The 19,611-nt window shown below is 45.1% G+C and overlaps 1 protein-coding gene across 1 annotated transcript in view; it reads right to left on the reverse strand.

Moving 5' to 3' along the window:
- The window catches only part of ANOS1 (anosmin 1), a 148,881-nt gene extending 141,660 nt beyond the window's left edge, over positions 1-7,221 (reverse strand). The window contains exon 1 of the mRNA XM_012656801.1: positions 6,974-7,221. Coding sequence (XP_012512255.1) covers positions 6,974-7,189 — 216 coding nt within the window. The 5' untranslated portion in view covers positions 7,190-7,221. The remainder of the gene's footprint in view (positions 1-6,973) is intronic.
- Positions 7,222-19,611: the final 12,390 nt, after the last annotated feature.

Below are 19,611 nucleotides of genomic sequence, written 5' to 3' on the forward strand. Positions count from 1 at the left end.
AGACGTCTTAGATTGGGGATTTCTAGAAGCAGAGGTTGGAATGGGGTTTCATGGACATGTGCTATACGGGAGGGAAGCTCTCGGCAGAACAGAAAGTGGGGGAAGCAGGAGAGGGGAAGGCAGGCACTAGAGAAGCCATGTGATCTCAGCTGAAGACCTGGGTGAGCTTGAACCATGCAATGCTTTGGAGCATGAATTGCACTGCAGAGTTGATTCCAGCAGGGGGCTGACCTCCTATCTCCCCTCTGCAGAGAGCCAATTGCCCGGGATCACCCACATTAGGGCAGGAGGACACATGGCCTTGCTGGCAAGATGGCGCCCATCCGCCAAAGGTTATTCCCTTAAAGGGAGCAGCTGTAAGCTATTAGCAGCTGATACAGGAGCTGTGGGTGGAGTTGGGGGAGGCTGGGAGACAGGAGGTCACCAACTGCACCTCCCGGAGAAGGCATTGGTGTCTGTGACCTATTTTCAAATATTTCAGAAAATCCAAATGAAATGATACATTTTCCTAAGATGATGGTACAAAGATAACTAAAATGTCATGAGTATTAGTTTTATCAATCAACTCTGTTCATGTGGGCAACCTCCTGCAGACCTGAAGCTTGAAAGAGTTATGGCTATCTTTGACTAATGTCGAGGAAAAACTAGGTCATACTTAATAAATGCCATATGTTGATAGACAACATGCTTTCAAAATATGGAGCCCAGGGTAAGTTAAACAGAAATGTTGAAAGGTGGCCGACTTCAGAACCCTGATGGTCTATGAGCTCAGACGCAGCGCACAGAAAGTATGAGGTCCAATAATCTGCACAGGGCACTGCGACGAGGCATTTTCATTTTCCTCTGGGCTGTTTCATAAATAAAATGCCTTTGACAATGTGGATATGCTTTACCGATTGCTGCTCCAAACCCCACCCGCAAAATTGCATGACAAATTTCTGGACAGCAACACCAAGTTATACACAGGAACTTCTCCATTTCTGACAACACAAGCACTGCCCACTAACATTTTCATAAGTTTTTCTACCTTAACCCTAATATTTTATACGCACTCACTGAAACATACAGGTAGAGTATAGCATGAAATCTTGTGAATTCATTTCAAATAAACATAATAACCTCCAAATTTATGATTAAGTTTTTTAAAGTGGGGACATTTGCCCCACCAATATTAAATTTTTAATTTAAGTATACAAACACACACACGTGCATATATGATATCATATATATGCAGATATATACACACATATATCAATATATTTAATATGATACATGAAGAAACAAACAAGTTAATAAGTACGTTTTCTACTGTGTTTTTAAAATGGTCTATTATGGTCACGATAAGGTAGACTTTCAAATCGTGTTCAAGGATAAACTCTGTATTAAAAAACACAAAACTTTGCAATGAAGAGTGCAATGTCTCGTTTGGGTCAAATTCAGAACTTCTTAGAAACACAGCCAGAGATGCAATGTCACAGACCAGTAAACACCGGGGCCGAACTTGATCACATCCTTTCTGTCCTGGCGACTCTTCACGTGCCTGGCCCTCCTGGCACACGACTTAAAACTCACTACAGGGTAAACTGACATATTGGGGCTGGGTATAAGCACCATCCAATCCTCTGAGACCTGTGAGCCTGGGGCTGATTTGTAGCTGCTCGGTTTTTGATGCTCTCATTGTTTGTTTACTTTTCCTTGGAGGAGAGGCCAGTCCTCTAAGTAGAATGAGCTAATCGCCAGCTTCATTCTGCTTTTTGCCAAAACAAACAGCTTCCAATTACTGCTAGGAAAAGCCTCTGTTCTCTAATCAGCTACCTCAGAGAGCCTATCAGCAGTGCTTTATAGGGTGGATAATGTCCCATTAAGCAAGAATCTCTTAACACTGATAAAATTCTAGAACCCTAGGGCTAAGGCTGCCCCGACCTGCTATTTATCTTCCAACAGGACACACACACACACCCTCCTGCTTGCACACTGACTACTACTTTTCCTCAGACCCTATTCTCTCGAGCCTACTTGGAGAAAACAGGCAGAGAATCAGCAAGTCCCAGGCCTGCTAACACTAGCTCAGGCATGTGGTGGTCGGGTCCCCTCCTCTGCCTGCTGCTGGACTGAGGCATTGTACACTGGCCCGGCCCAAGTCCTCAGGAAGTTGAGCCAGGTACCTCCCCTTCCTACGGCTAGCTGCTCCCACCTGCAGCAGATGGGCACCCCCAAATGTATCGCAGCCTCTCAGGGATGTGCTGGGGGCCTGGCCAATCACCAGACACGCCATGGTGCTTCGAGACACCACCATGCCCCAGGACACTGCAGGGCATGCATGCCCCACCACACCCTCCCTGCACCCACACCCAGGTGCCCGTAAGGGGCAGACTTGGCAGCTATCATGGGATGGGAGGTAGGGAAGAGGAGGCAGGTGGGGGCTGGGGTGCCAGGGAATGGGGAACAGGCAGCAAGAACCTGTCCTGGAGAGGTGAGAGGGCAGCGGGAGGCAGGATCACTCGTGAGCCAGGGCTCCATGCCTCCAGTGCATGTGCCAGTGTCCCATCCAACTGTCACATGCAAAACTCAAACTCGCAGGATTCCAACATGGCGACTGCAGAGCATGAAACCCGAGCGCAGGTCCCCCTCTGAGCACGGAGTCGCACATCCATAGAGCCGGCCCTGCTGTGTGTGTTTTGTGTATCAGGGGTGCAGGACTTGCAAGCTTGAAGCCTACTGAGCGTGGCAGTTCTTCATCAGGCCCTCTGTAGTGTTAAAGGGTATGATGCTGACTTATGCTCACTTGGGAAGAAACCGCTCTACTCCTGTGTTCTCAGTGTCACCAGAAGACGAAAGAAGGAAAGGAGGGAGAATGTGCCTGAGATAAGCCCAGTCTCTTTTTAGGTGACTCCCGTTTAACCGGAGAGCAACTTCATGCCTTATGCTAGTCAGACCATTCCTAGGGGATACTCCCCCACGAGGCACACCCCAAAGTCCTGGGGGGTCCTTCTCTGCCTCCTTCCAACATCCCTGAGTCTGCTTTTTTGGTCCCTTCTGGCCTCTTGAGGATCCCCCCGGGATAAAATCCTCCGATATTTGCATGTAAAACTGGCACTGCACAATACAAACATAAAGAGTGAAGGTCATACTAATCGTTTAATATTTAAATTTTCCTTTTAGAACCATATAGAAAAGCAAACTGAAAACACCATGACAAGTCAAAAGAGAGAGGCCACCGTAGAAAGGGAAAAGTTTCATATTTTAGTTCCTTTAACAAACACATTTTGGTGTGCTTTTTGAATAAGAGGCTTCATGTTAGTATTTTGCACCAGGCCCAGAAAATTAGGTTGTCAGTCCTGAAGTAAATTGACCAACTGACCAATAAAATCCTAAAAATTGAAACAAAACCAAACACTGGAAGCCACTGTCACTGGGAAGCCAGCTGCACTGCGTCTTAGTTGTGTGGCTGACTGACCTCAGGACCTCTTTCTCTTATCCATGATGAGAGGATAAAAACAGTACCTGCCTCCTATGGGTGTTGTGGGGATTAAACGAGACAGTACTCCTGAAACACCTGGAAGACTGTCTCGTGCTTAGCAATCTTCCGAGTAGAGGTCGTGCATTTATTACCATCACCTGTGTCCCTCCCAACATGTTTTAGTCCCGACTCCACCTTGCAGGGCAGGTGCTCATCTCCCACTGGGCACATGAGGGGTGACGTTCAGGAACGCGGTGTGATCCACCCGAGCTACCCACCCACAGGCAGCCGGGCCTGGTTGCAGAGCAGACTGCCTGGCTCCAAAGCCCCACTCCCGGCTCCATACCCCACAACTCAGAGCTCCTCTTCCTTCCACCAGTTGAAAGAAAAAGAAAAAAAAAAAGATATCCACTCCGACCACATCATTTGGCAAGATTTTAACCACACATATATGTGATATTCATGCACTTGAAATGGCTACACACCAAATGCCCAGCACAAAGCATCACAGGGCTGGATACCAATATTTTGGCAGGTGCTAACGTGCCCTGTTTCTTTTCGTGAAGGAAGGGCAGCATTCAGTAGTGAATTGATGGGGTCAGAACTCACCTTCCTTTCAGTATGATGTTCTAAGCTCTTCCAGGTCAGGGGCAGCGCTGGGTAAATCAGGTATCCCCCGGTCCCATTCCCAACCCCTCAAATCAGTATTGAGTCCCTGGAGTTCGGGGCTATGGCTGGCAGCCACGGTGTGCAGGTGAAGCACAACAAGCCCACAGACCTGGAGCTACCAGGTGTGCACATCCGCCTGCAGCTTTGCCACCCAGGTGCTGCAGGGCTGGGCAGTGTAGCACAGTGGGGAGACTCGGGGTGGAGATGACTGCATTTCAGCCTCCTCTGCAGGTCACTGCCCATGAGGGCCCCGAGTCACTGCTTACCCCTGCATGCATAGGTGGGGTTCTTCCATGCAAAGGCCTGGCAGCTTTCACACTGCTTCAGAGTCCACACACCTGGCTGGAGGTGAGGCCGGCCTTCTCTCACCCTTAAAAAGAGGCCTGCAGTTCTGCAAGGAAGATGGGAACAGGAGCCTGCTTCAGAAGCAGCCTTCTGTGTGGGCTCTCTTGTGGGCCTCAAAGATGGGGTGACCCTGACAGAATGGGCCCTTCTAAGACGTCCTCTAGACCTTCACAGACAAATTAATAAATACCACATGCAATGCCATGAATTGGCAGCAAACTGATTCCTCCACCGTGCTTCTAATTATTATTGTTTTAAAGGCAGGCGGTGGGGGATGGTCATGCGTGGGGTTTTATAAGGAAAGGATGTTTCTGTCTTTTCAGATCTTAAGAAAGCTTAATCCCTGCAATTTGGATAAATCAGATAGGCATTATCAGGTTAGGGTTAAACCTCCCAGAGTGGCTTTGCAATTGATTACAAACACGGCAGTTATCAAGCCTGAGTAATTTGCAACTTGTTTCACCCCCAGCTAATTAAAATGTAATCGGGATTGTCTGGCAATGTGCATTCTGTCAGCAGTTTTTCTTCGGGAAGAGAAATCATGCCAGAGACCACAAGAAAAGCCTTTCACGGGGATTGGCTTGATCTAAACTGCTTCTTTAGCCGCTGAAACTGTAAAACAAATAAATTACAGCAACCGACAATTCAATAAAAAAGAAAAGGGGAAAAAATGATATTCTTCCTCCCCAGAACGGACTGTACTGTTTTGTTTTGTTTTGTTTTCTGTTGTTCAAACAATAGTGTAGCATCTTCTCAGGAGAGTGGCTTTCAGGGCAGGACGCGGTGGTTTTGATGCCAGGTGCCTGGGAGCCGGCCGCCTCTGGGTCTCTCTCCAGGTTGTCCAGGTGATTTCACCGCAGGCGGTGAGCGCTCAGGGTTTTCCTGTCCCTGAAGTCCCAGGAGGACGCGCAGAGCTTGTCGGTTCTGAAACCAAGGAACCTGCAGCCTTGGGGCCACGTGTGGGCTTCTGGATCCTTGAGTGCAGCTTTTTGACGGAATCCAAACTTCACAGAATAAAGAGATCTGTTCTCTGAAGTTTGGATTCCGTCGAGGGGCAGCACTCGGGGATCTGAAGTCCCACCCCTGGGACGTTGCTTCTTGGACTTAGGACGAACCAAACTACACACTCCGCACACGCCAAGTGCACCAGCTAGTGCGATCTCTGAAGATCCCAACTTTGAGCTCTGCTGTGCTACTCACTCATTAGCTCACCCGTCAGGAAGAACATGCCCAGGGGCTGCTGAGAATCACCCCAAACTTCACCGTCGCTAACCTCGCCTGCTCGGGCAGCTCAATTCCCCGGGCCCTGGGGAGCCCCCTTTTCCCCCGCCCGGCGGCAGGGGCGCCCAGTTTATCCCCGAGCAGAGGGCTGGGCTCCCAATCCCGGGCCAGCCAGGGGGCCCCGCGTCTCCGTGCACCTCCGCACTTTTCCCTGGGGCGAGAAGTTTGGAATTGAAACAGGTGGGTACCTAAGGATAGAGGCGAGAAGGAGGGAGAGGAGGATGGCAGAGGAGAGAAATAAGTTGCCTAAGTAGATGATCTCAGAGCTAGCGTGCTCGACTGGGCGGGGGAAGGCAGCGGCGGGACCTGCGCGGCTGAGTCCGGGAGCTGCTCCCGCGCGCCCACCGGGACCGGAGTCTCCGTGCAAGTCCCGCGGGGGTCCTCGCCACCCTGCAGGGCCCCAGCCATCCACAGGCGCCAATCGTGCCGCTCCCTGAGCCTCCTACACGCACACACACTCCTCCACCCTCAAGCTGAAAGAACCCACCGTGTTGGGGGAGACCCTGGCACTCGTCCCCGGAGCATCCAAACAGGGCCGCGCTGAATCCCCAACCCCTGCATTTCTTCCCTTACGCTCTGCGCTAGTCCTGAGCAAGACCTTGAATCTTTAGGACTACGAATGAGGCGCGCGCCGCCGCCTCCCCCAACACCCACATACACAAATCCTGGAACACACGACTTGGCCCAAGTGCCCTGGCTGGGGGCTCCAAGGGCGGGCAGTGAGCTCCAGGCCCGCCGAATGTGCAAGCCAGAGCTCAAAGGAGACAAAAGTGTCGCCCTGCCGGCACCCGCCAGCACCTGCGGGGCTGGGGCACGTCGCGCGGGTCCCCGGGCGCAGCCGGGCGCATCTCCCGGCCTCGCTCCCAAGCGCCGGCGGCTCCAAGGGCCCCTGGAGCGCGCGGGAGTTTGCGGGGCTCGCCCGGGCCGGGAGTGTGGCGCGCTCACGTCCTGGGAAACTAACAAACCCCCAGCCCCACCCTCGGCACCCACAAAACTGCTCTCCCTCCCAGAGGAAATCGCCTGTCGTTTTCCGCTGGGAAGGAGCGAGCTGGGGAAGATGCTGAGGCTTCTCGTCGCTCGGCGAGCCGGGAGGAGGCTGGAAAGGGTTGGAGCGCCCCGACTGTAAAACCCACGCCGAGGGAACGCCGGGATCCGCCCGTTGAGCTGGGCGAGAACTTCGGGCGCCGCGGCGCGGGAGAGGACGGGGCGGGCGGGCGCCCCGCGTACCTGGAAGTGCTGGAAGAAGGCGGAGATGCGCGTGATCTGCAGGCTCAGGCACCTGGAGGCGCAGCGGGCGCGCTGGACGCTCCCGGCAGACAGCGACTCGTCCAGCCGCCGCGCCGCAGCCGCGCCGGGGCCGGCGGCCAGGCAGCCCGCGGAGGCCGCCAGCCACAGGCACAGGGTCAGGGCCGCGCCGGGCGCCCGGGGCACCATGGCTGCGGGTCGCGGGCGCGGGCGCCGGGCGCTGGCCGAGGCTCCCAGCTCCGCGCCGGGGCCGCACTGCTGGGGACCTCGCGGCCGCGGCAACTCCGCCGGAAAGTTCAATCATTCAACTCCGGCGGCAGCCCGCCCGGCCGACCTCCCTCCCCGCTCTCCCCCGAGGGGGTGGAGTGAGGGTGACAGGAGGCCGCGCCATTGGCTGGGAGCAGCGTGAGTGACAGGGGGGCCGGGCGCAGGGCCAGGGGGCAGGTCCGCCCCGGCGCTCCGGGGAGGGCGACGCCGAGCGGTGCCCGGCGCTGCGCGGGTCTCCGGAGGGTAGGACTCCCGGGCGGGCGCCTCCGCGGTCCTCACCAACACCTTGCCGCCCCTGCAGCCCTCCCCTCCGTCCAGGTGGGCGTCAGGTGTGAGCAGGCCCAGGCCAGGGTGGAGAGGTGCTCTCTCGGGAAGAGGGAGGCCTCGGGACCCCCCAGGGCGTCGGAACTGCCTGAGCAATGACCCAGCGCCCCGAGGTTGTCTGCTGCCTCCCCCGTTTCTACCTCCGTCCCACGGTTTTCTCATAGCTGAGCGTCCCTTTGCCCAAGTAGTGGAAAAGACGTGAGAAACCGAAATAGACGTGTAAGTCGAGAGGGGGTGGGGAGGGGCGTGGACACTCGCGGGGCAGTGCCCCTGAGACGGTTTCCTCCTCCTGCCCACCTCCGTGTCTTCTCCTTCCCGCACCCTCCCTCCCGTCCTCCCCATTCCTTCTTCCATTCCTCCATCCGCTCTTCTCTTCCTCCTCCCTTCCTGCTTCCTTTCCTCCTTATTATTATCACCTGGAAACAACCTGAGCAAATAGCTAGCGACATTGAGATCCGCACACCTTGTTTCCTCAGGTGTCTGTTTTTCTACTAAGCATTACATGGCCGGAGGGAGTGAATTATTCAAAACAGAATTCTTTCGTGAACTCTTTCGTTCCCCAGGATTTGCCCGAAGCCTCTTGATTTGGCCATTATAGCTTAGAAAATGCCACTCCATCAACTCTCGTCGTCTTTTCCAGGGCTCTTTCCCAAGTCCTCCCTTTCCGGCCAGGCTAGTGCCAGGGAAAGACAGGAGGCTTTGATAATACTCAACCTGTAACAGAGCTTTGTACTCTCCTGAGCTCCATGAGGAAGTGACACTCCAGCCCGCCCCCTTGCAGGTGGGAGACCCTAGAATAGAAAGACTCAGGCGCACGCCTGTTCCAGTGTGGAACAACTGACTGATGCTCCTGTGCTCTGGCGTGTCCACAGTCTCATACAGCATTGCACTTACGCCTTCTGAAACCTGGTATCACCATAAGCGCACAGCTAAGCGCAGCCGGTGTGTCTGGATGCACTAAACATGCTCGAAGATAGAAAGCTTGATTCCTCTTTGCATACAGCCTACTTGTTTTTTCCCCCCAATTTCCACCCCTTTTGCCTATTCTACACATTTACCTCTCTGCAATTTTGAGATCTTAACAGATTAACAATGACAATCATCTGCAGCTGTCCTATCTATGATTCTTTTGCAAGTACATCCTCTTATGTGTATGTTTCTTCCCACAGCTTAAATCAGCAAAGTCGATAGAATTAATTGACCTTGAAGTGTTTCTCATCAAATTAGAAAATCACAATTGTCTCGTTCAAAAGATGCTGTCGGTTGCGCCAGCTTCATGGGTATGCAATCTGTACGCTTGTATAGAGTTCCACTCTTAGAAGAATCCACACTTGGTTGAATGTTCTGTTGTCACCATCTTAAAACTCATTATAGTTTTTGAATAAGTTTCCCTGAATTTTCATTTTGCATGACACTTCAAAGATTATGTAGCCAGCCCTACCTGTAGGTTCTAGACATGACAACATTATACTTGGGCAGGAAACCCAAAAATTTAGACATGAATGAGCTCAGATGAGCTCAATGATTTGTTTAAAAGATGCTCACAATTGCTAATGGAAATCTTTTTAAGTATGTTAAACATAATTAATATTGACTAAGAGTAAAGAGCCTAACCATAGTGACCCCAAGCAGGAATGTGTATAATGCCATGCATCAATGAATGGAGAATGACATCTGAATACAAGGATTGTCCTCGAAATGTCAATTTCATTTGTGAATTACTAAAACCATTTCAGAAGCTGTAGGGGATCCTTTCCTGGTGTTTATTTTGAGTTTTAAAGTTAAGCAAATTCCTGGTCTCGGTGAAGGCAAGGATATTACACACACCTACATTTTCTTATGGTAACGTTGATTTGTAATTTTGCATGTCATATCATGAAATTTATATTCTAGAAAAAATCATAATGACAAGCATGCTGAGCTTTTATAAACAGCTTTTGAATGTTCAAAGGGATCACTGTACTTTTTTTAAAAAAAGCAACATGCGTGTCACTTATATAGGTTCCATAGCATATTCATTTCCATGAATAAATGTATTTTATAATAAACCACAAAAGAGAACAAGTAGTCAGTTGAACAGAAAGCTTGGGCTTAAACATATAGGGCCACCTTACTATATTTATGTTAAAATAATACTTGCAGTTACATTGCTTTCTTCCTTTAGAATTATCACAGACATGCTCTGTGATTGTGCAGGCCTTTCTCATATTATTTATTTTAACTGCAGTTTAAAGAAACTTTTAAAACAAAAACATTCTAATAAGGTCAGAATAACAGTCAAAATCCAGTTTTTTACTCTGCCCACATACGTTCAATTTATTACACAGCTCACCTTGCAAGTTGACACATGGAACTTCTCTAACTTTTGACATAACTGGTTAGGCGACACCCTAAGTTCAGGAAAGCCAACCACACAGGAGGAGAACCCTAAGAGTATATTGAAGGAACGATGGATAAATAAATAGATGGGTAGGAATTTCCAGGTACAGCTAGCAAGAAAATGCTTAGTATGTCTTTGTCTAAGTCTCCTTAAACCCCATTATCTGAATTTATCTAGAGAAGAAAGGAACCTTACGCTGACTTTGGTTTGACTTAAATAGACAAGACATACAACTAACAAAGAGAGTAGAAAAGTGCCTTAATTGCCTTTTGTTTATATCTGTGTGAATAAGGACAGACCAGAACGTGTGGCTGTCTTGATCAGGTTATAGAACTGTCACACGAAATAAGGCCCTCATTCACGGTTTCCTGATATTAGTCATTCTCTTCCTCATGTTTTGGTTATCGGGTCCTTTTTTCTTTTTCTTTTTTTCCCTTTTCTCAGCAAAGAATGTCAAACACCTTGGATGTTTCCTGAAGGTAGATTTCAGAACCCCAGATTCAGAGATTCTGGGTCAGTATGTCTAAGGCGGGGTATTGAAACCTCAACTTTTAAACAACGTCCAGGTGATTCAATACCGAGTCAACCTGGGATTACAATTTGAGAGGTAATTGATTTTAAAAGTACATATCCCACCAAAAATGGAGCAGGAAATTTGATTTAAATAACATCTATGACTTAACTTTGTTTAAAGTTCTTTTTTAGTGGTGTGTGTGTTCATATGGTTTGGACATACCCATCTATTTCTTAACAATCACAGGGACATATATTTTTTCGAATGTATTTAGCCAAGATTCTCTTAGACTCATTGTTTTTTTCAAGCTAGCCACTTGTCTCTGAAAAGGTTTTCCAGCTACATTTGATAAAGATAAGGTATGAAGAAAGTAAGTGTAATCTTTTTCTGATATGCCCTTCTTGAAAAAACACGTTGACAACTCACTCTAAAATTGAAGAGGAATAAATACTCACATTTGACAGCACTCACGAGCCGTAAGCAGAACAGCCTCCCAAGTCTTTGGTTATCAGGGGACAAGGAGGTGAGAGGAGGGAAGTCACAGGTGGGATCTACACTCGGTTCCGATTGCCTCCTTTTGATGATACAATAGCTCACATCTTCTCTCAGACACTGCAATTCACTTCAGGAAACTACAAAGTGGAAAAGCCAGGAAACGGGCCCTTGCAAGAGGGCTGGCCCACACCCGTGCTTCCACACTGGCAGGCTGAGTCCTTGGAATTGCTAGCTGACTCTGAGTCTCTTCTTTTCCTGCTTTCCTCCTCCTCCAGACTTAATTCCTTCTGCTCAGCTTTCGATTGCGGGACCCAGGCAACATTAACAGTGCTCCTATGAGGGAAAAAGACATAGTGAAACGGGGAGCCCAGGATGCAGTTCACAGCTGAATGGGTACAGGTCAGACCTGTATTATACCTTTTGCAACGTGGTTCCAGGCAAGAACGAGTGTACCACTGTGGCAATGGACCCATCTGGTCCCTCACAGCCAATTCAATGACTGTACAGATGACGGTTACTGCTTTTCACAGTGGGTTTCCGAAGACAGACTCTAGTTTTCACAAAAGAACATCCCATGCATTTGCAATCTTCAGCTTTTTTTCATCCTCTCGCAAGGCTAAATACCACATTTGGCGATAATTTTAGCATACCACACATTTTCCCCCTTCAAGGAGATTATGCAAATTTCGTCGCAGTCTATACAATTTAAAGATATCACTTTTATTAATCACCTGATGTTTACTAAGATTGTACAGTATCAGAAATATGTTTCGTATTACCCTTGAGCACTAAAGATACATTAATGACATTTTTAACTTTCCTTGCAAAAAAGAGTTGTCAAATACTATGATTTCGAACTCCTCCTACTTTTAAAGAATGTATCTCCATTGCCCTCTGCCTCCCCTCCTCCAATGCCCCCATCCGTCAGTGTTCAATTTGCTGCTTGTTCTGCAGATACGCTGAGAGCCTGTTCCAGAGTAAGCCATCACTGAAGTTTTATTTCTGGCTGCAGTCATTACTCAAATTAAAATAACTTCTAAGAAACCAAATGTGTCAGAGTGGGCATTTTTGTGTGCTAAGGGCCAATGGTCTGGCCATGGTGACGTTCCACTGGGGGTGCTTTTCCCTGCCCGGAACCCCACCCTGGGCATCTGTCTGTCTGTTTAGCACACGTGACGGCCTCTGTTACTGCCGTGTCTAACTCAGCAGAACAGCTGCTGGACCAGGCAAGGGCTCTGGGTTTTTGACACCCGATGATTTCAAAGGATGTTTCATGCCAGTAAAACTGAACACTTGTCCCGGTGACTAGGCAGTTAACTCATTTTACCCGAATTCTAATGTTAGCAACACTACAGTAAGCAGCCATAAAGAGTCAGGGCTCTCGGATCAGATTTTATATGTAAGTAGTTACTGAAAAACATAAATAGTTAGAAAAGAAAAACTACTCAATCGTCAAATGTGGGAAGCTATTTAAAGTACTAAAAGTAACTTGTGTATTTCTGATTCTTAACGTGACCAAAATATTACTGGCTTGCCCCCCAACAAACATCTGGAGTATAGACAAATTAAAAGGAACATATAAATTTAACAAAATCTTAAAGGATATAACTTTTATATGTCTCAATTCTGAATGGCCTACTTTTCATGTGAAATAATGTATTTTTCAGTAAAATTTGTACTTAAAATTTTGTAAAATGAGACTTTTTAAGCTTTTGTTTAACAGAACTCAAATAATCATGTTTTTTATTCTGACTTTCATTCTTAAACATGAAAAGAAATCTACAGGTGCTCTTCAGAATTATTGAAACACTGTTCTGTTAAAAATCTTAAGCAGGTTTTTCTTCTCTGATGTTTTCAAGCCCATTGAAATTTACATTGAGCCCTGTAAATACCAAGAGATTTGGAGAGAAGCTTCTGAAAATTAAAAAAGCAGCTTTTAAGAGGAGACAGCGCCACACACTGGCCACACGAATAAAAAGTAAAGGAAGGAAAAAAAACCCGCGTCTGTGAAAATCTAACTTGAGGAATAAGTGGCCCACTCCGGGGCACATATCTGACTGAGGCAGCTGTGCCATGTTCTCACGTGGCACCAGCTGGGTCAGTGCCAGCGTGGATTTAAACACTGCAAGGGTTCCCTGCGCATCTGCCGCCACGCGGACCTAAATTAGGGAAATTAGCATAGCAGTCTCCAAACAAGGGCTTTCCCTACATTTCAAACACCTCTCAGACTATCTCCCATAAACTGAAATGACAAAGGTGGATTGTCCATGAGTTAAACTTGTGTAAGTTCCTGTTCAGAGCAACTTTTCTCCAGTTCATGCATTGCTTGTTTCTTAGGATTTCATACAATGTGAGGACATATGAATAAAATTTGACAACAAGGGGAAGGAGAACAAAGAAAGGGGACAGGCTTTATCTACCATGCTAGAGAACACAAAGAAGACCCAGAAAGTGCCTTTCGGCAATCACCAGCCACTTTAGACAAGAGGAACCAACAGCCAAGCGATTAAGATAAACACATTTAAGAACCTGCGGGAAGACCCGTGTCACTCTAAGAACAAGTGTATAGGATCTAAGGATGTAACTAAGGCACAAATTAATCATTTCCTCTTCTGAATCCACAGGGGCTTAAAAAAAAAAAGCATCCTTTAGCACCTAAAAAACAAACAACAAAACAAAACAAACAAAAAAGACACGTTTACTTCAAGGATTTTCTCTAGTGGGTAACTGGAACCAGCTGGAGAATACTCTGCTCTCTGAATTTTGGGTGTTTCATGGAGTCAAAAACCGAAGCTCACTCCTTTCCCTCTCGCCTCCTTCCCATTGCTTCTGGGCCTCTGAATGCCCACCCCGTCCTCACACACTGCATGTCACATGAGATGTCCCACAGAATGCCAAGGCCGGGAGCTCACTTTGCTCTTTGTTTGCTTAGCAAGCCGTGTGTCTCTGGGACACAGATGGACATCAGTTGGATAGCAAAGATAGTAAATGCGATTCTTCTAGTGTTTACAAACTATTTTTCCTGCAGTCATTCCAGATAGTATTTCATGTAGAGACGGTACTTGGCAGCATTGTATTAATAACAACTTCTCTGCTCAGAAAACCATCAGTGGTAGAATGGATATGTATGCATCCAGATTCATCTTCTTTTCCAGAAAATAATCAGTAGCTACCATTTTAGATGATGAGAGGTTAGGCGGTATTCATCCCTGAGGAATCTGTTTTCACCATCTTAATACTTGTAATGCTCTTTACATATGGCAAGACCCATGCTAAGAAAGTGTTCAGTTGAAAGCAATCATATAGGCAGATGTAGCTAAGCCATTGATGCATAAGAAGCCAGTTAAGACCAGTGGGGTAATTGGGGAACTGGTTAACTCTTTCACATTGGTAGGATATTGCTAAATGAATTGCTGCTTCCTGGCATTACACACAAAGAAAGAAATGAGAAGAGATCTAAGCCCCTTCCTGTTTTCAGAGGATTAGGTGCACATGTTCATTATTTATTTAATATCAAAAGACTTTTTGCCCTTGTCTGCAAAAATGTTAAAGTTACTCTAACCTTAAGGGATTATAAAATTATATCTATTTATCTATATACACACACACACACACACACATATATGCATATATACATATACACACACACACAGTTTGGAGGCTAGAAAGAGTGAAGAATATCAGTCTGGAATCAGGCTGTCGAAATCTCAGTTGTAACAAGAAGGACTGTGCCACCTATGCAAATTTCTTCACTTCTCTGCCTTTATCTTCTCTTTGTAAAAGAGAGATTGTAAGAGAAATAAATTCCAGGATTATTTTGAGATAATTTTTCTAAAGGACTGGATACAGATCTTTGATAATAAATGATGAGTGCTCAAACTGGGCAAAATAAATACATTCTTAGTACTAAACAATGAATTTATAATGTAAGGGTTTTCTTTCTTTAACTATTAAATACCTTTCTGTTTAGTATAAACTTTACACCAGGGTTTCTCAACCTCAGCATTAGTGACATTTGGGGCTGGGTAATTATGTGCCTCGGGAGGCTGGCCTGTGCACTGGGGGGGTTGGGCAGCATCCCTGGCGTCCCAGGAGGTGCCAGGAGCACATACAAAATACATCCCCAGTTGCAACAAACAAAAAATGCCTCAGACATTACCGCGTATCCCTTAGGGGTAAAATGGCTCCCAGACGAGAGCATCTAAGCTAGAGCAAAGCATCTTGTAGTTTGTTAAGAATCTATTCCCATTGATGGGAAAGGTAAAAATAAGTTTTTAATGACTTCTGAAATGGACGTAGTTTCTGAACATGAAAACCGAGTCCCCTTTGCAAGATGATTTGTCAAAGTTTGCTTCAGAACAGCTTATTCAGCAAAAATGGCGTCGGTAATACCAAACTAAAGAGAAACGCTACTGTCCAGGACAGCTGCTATCTGCCTCACTGGAGTATTCAGCAAAAGAGTTTAGAAATTGGATAGTGTTCAGTCAGAACTCACACAGGACACGTGAGTGCCAGAACCATTTGTCTGTGTTCCACCTGATGCTAAACACACTCTTGAAGACTCAATCGGCATGAAATTACAATGTGGGGAGTTACGGTTTTTTTTCTTATTTAACTCATCAGCTTTATTGAGGTAAATTTACATAAAATAAAATTAGTTTACATAAAGTGAAATTTACCAATTTTAAGTGTGCAATTTAACATCCTTACAGATTATACGGTTGTGTGCCCACCGACACGGTTGTGATGTAGAGTAAGTCATCACCGCACCTAGTTCTCTCCCGCTCTGCTACCGCCAAACTCCCGCCGCCGCTCCAAGTCTCTGGCAAACACCGATCTGACTTCTGTCCTTTGTTTTTGGTTTTTCCAGACTATCCTATAAATGGAATTATGCAGCGTGGAGCTTTGTGCCTGGCTATTTTTTTTTTTTCCACATACCATAATGCTTCTGAATTCATGTGCTTCCATGTAGGAATAGCATATTCCTTTTTACTGCTGCACAATAATCCGTTGTGTGGACATGCCACGGTCTGTTTACCCATTCACCAGGGGAAGCCCGTAGGTTGTTTCCAGATTGTGTCAAATAGAAATGAAGTTTCTGTCAACATTCTTATTCAGGTCTTTGTGCGTGTGTACATATGTGTCCATTGCTCTGGGGTGGATTCCTTGGAAGGGAATTGCCGGATTGTTATGTTTTACTTTATAGGAAACTCCAAACTGTTTTCCAAAGCAGCTCTACCGTTTGCATTTACACCAACAATGTGTAAGAATGCCAGCTGGTCCACATCCTTGCTAGCATTTGACATTGTCAGAGGGGTGTGTGTGTGTGTGTGTGTGTGTGTGTGTGTGTGTGTGTTTAAATAATTTTAGCTATTCTAGCAGATGTGGACTGATAGCTCTTGTGGCATCAACTCATGTGTTTTAGTGACGACGATATTGAGCATTTTGTCAAGGGCTCATTTTCTGTCCATAGATTTTCTCTGGGGAAATGTCTACTCAAATAGTTTCACACTTTTGAAGCAGTCATATTGTGACACTTTTTAGTTTTTCTTGCATAGTTTTTAGTTTTGCTTAGTCAAATTTATAGCTCCTTTGCTTTAAGTCATTGTACTTTAAAAGTACATCCCTAATTCATTATTTTTTAAACAAAATTCTACATTTTCTTCTAGTAGTTTTACAATTTTATTTTAAGTTTTGATCTTCCTACAATTTATTTTTATGAGGTGTTAAGTAAGATTCAACTTAATTGTTTTCCAAATGACTAGCTAATTTACTTTATTATAAAAAACTTATTTTTTCTTTTTAATTATAATTATTTCCTTTACAATATACAAAATTTCTGTGAGTAAAAGTACTGTTTGTAGATTCTATATTCTTTTATTTATCAGTTTGTACATTTCTTAAATGCTGATTATATAATTTGAATTCCACACAACCTTATTCTTGTTTTGTACCTTTAATATTCACTTAGATATACTCTTATACTTATTTATCCTTTCTGTTGCTCATTCCTTCTTACATTTCCATGTTTCCATCTGGGATCATTCCTTCTGCTTGAAGAACTTAAATATATTTAATTTTACATATTAGTATAATTCCGTTGGCATCAAATTCCCTCAGATTTTTTTTGAGGGGATGCCTGGAAATGTCTTTTTTTATTTTTATTTTTGAAGAATATTTTCCCCTAGAATAGAATTCTAGATTGGCCGTTATTTCCTTTCCTTATTATCATCGTTCATTTTTTCAAAGTAGAAGAGAGGTCTTTTCTGCCATCTTTCTGAAGTTAGAGTCCCCTATTATTGCTGCCCTGTTTAAAAAATCATGGCTGGCTCCCCACAGCTTGTTTGGCAGTAGTTTATCGTGCAGTAAAGATCCCTTTATGACGTTTTCCCCAATCAAACCTCATCTCTGCCACACCCACCCTTGCCAGCCCTGCCACAGCGACAAGAAACAGCTAGCGACTTTGCACTGTGTGACTCCACGCCTGTGCCACCTGTGTCTGTTGTTCTCTTTCCCGAAACGTCCATCTCCCCTCCCACCTGCCAACTGTTTCCACTGAGAAAATTCATCATCTGAACCTTAGATACGTTTACTCTCCTATATGCATACTTTTCTAAAATTCTCACTTCAAACCTCCGCAGCATTTCCTTTACGCTCTTTATTTTTATTACTGTGCTCATCACACTTTGTCGCATCTCTGTTTGCATACCCATCTCTGCTTTACCTTACATGGTTTATAGCTATTTCTGATGGGCGCTCAATAAATCCTTTGCCCAGGCCTGGAAACACTTGCGTATTTACTCATTCTGCAGTATGAGGCCTCGTTTTTTTTTCTTTGCAATTTCTTAATTGTCGTATTCCACATATAACTATTACTCAAGGTTTTTGGAAGTATGATACAGGAGCTTACTAATAGTGTTAGAATTATCTCAAATGATGGAGACTGAAGCCGTAGGAAATTCATCACACCACACCCTTCTCTTTGCTTCCCAGAATGCATTTGGCAGATCTAACACAGAGTCCGTGGTTCCACCTGCCAACTACCCTGGGAGGACACCCTAGCACCTGCCCCCAGAGTCACAGAGTTGATACCGGGGCCTGAAGCTAAGTCTTAGGCAAAACACCTCCAAATGCAAAGGTTAGGGTGACAGTATCTATTCACCCTCCAGGAAAACCTGAATAGGCCCAAGAAAATGAGAATGGAAATCCACAAGTCATTTTCTGAGATGATTAAACAAATCAGGGATTAGATCAAAGATGAATCCAGCATTAGAGAAATATTTCTTAAATAAAGCAAAGAAGGCATTAACTATGAAAAAGAGAGGGAGAAAATGTTTGACACATTTGGTCCTAGTAAAATTAAGGCGCTGTTTGTCAAAGACATCTTAAGGAAGAAAAGAGACTAGTTAACAAAGTGGAAGAAAATATCTTCACAATACACACAATTGACAAAGTATTAGAATGAGGAATATGGAATTAATTCCTACAAATCAATAGAAAGAATACAAATGGATCGAGAGAAAAATGGGCAAAAGTTGTGAACAGGCCTGAAGAGAAGAGGAAACATTAATTTCTAAAAGACGTATGAAGGCATGTTCAGAATCAGTGGTGATCAGAAAAAACATACCTAAAATAAACCCACAGTCCATGTTATTTTACATCTTTGGCTGCAGTTTGGAAGTTGACCATGCAAACTCTGCTGCAATTTAGAAGTCTGGCTGTGTTAACTTCTTGGAGAGCGTGTGGCTCCACAGAGTCTTTTATACTTTGCTAGTGGGGGTGTCAATTAATGCAAGACTCTGGAAAACAGTCAGATATCACTTCCAAAAAACCAGCCACCCACATAGCTGATGACTCCTCATTTCCACTTCTTCTGCAACCCAAGTGAGGCCATTGCAAATTTATTATCAAAGCCACGACCAAGCAAGTAACAGCACAGCTCACATTAGCAAGACCCTGAAACCAATAGAATGTCCACCCATGGGAGAGCAGATGCGTAAATTCTGGTGTATAATGAATATTGTGTAGCCGTCAAAATTAACTACAGAGATGTATATGTTAAAGAGAAATCATAATAACAGTAAGTGAAAAACAATGCCAGCAGACTATATATGGCAGGATAGCCTCTTTATCAAAATATAAGTAACATATGAAATAAATCTGTATTAAAAAGGAAAGAAAAAGGTACATTTGACGTAGATTATAGAATCACGGTGGAGAAAACAGGAGGATGGGTTTATTGTCAAAGATCTAGCTTTTTTAGTGGTGAGGGATTTGCTGGCATTATAGTTTTAAAAATAACTAATTAAATAGCTCACTGAATAGGTACAATGATCTATTAATACATCTGGAACAATGATGAAACTGTCATGGACCAAGAATAATGATTTCTCTAACTTCATGTTCCTGAAATTTAAAAATATAATGAAGTCAAAATAACAGTGCCAGACATCACGTGTTTATTTAAGCAGCGAATAAGAAAAGCTTCTGTAGCAATGTATTAAATGTATTATTTGTTGACAGAACAAGTCAAAAAGCAATGTTTTATTTTATTTTATTTTTGCTGGATTCAAAGTCAGAGAAGAATAAGGCTTAGTAATCGAATGTTATTCTTGGGAATAATAAGGAACT

Source organism: Propithecus coquereli, unplaced genomic scaffold (genome assembly GCF_000956105.1).
Source record: "Propithecus coquereli isolate 6110/MARCELLA unplaced genomic scaffold, Pcoq_1.0 Scaffold52, whole genome shotgun sequence".
NCBI classification, from domain to species: Eukaryota; Metazoa; Chordata; class Mammalia; order Primates; family Indriidae; genus Propithecus; species Propithecus coquereli.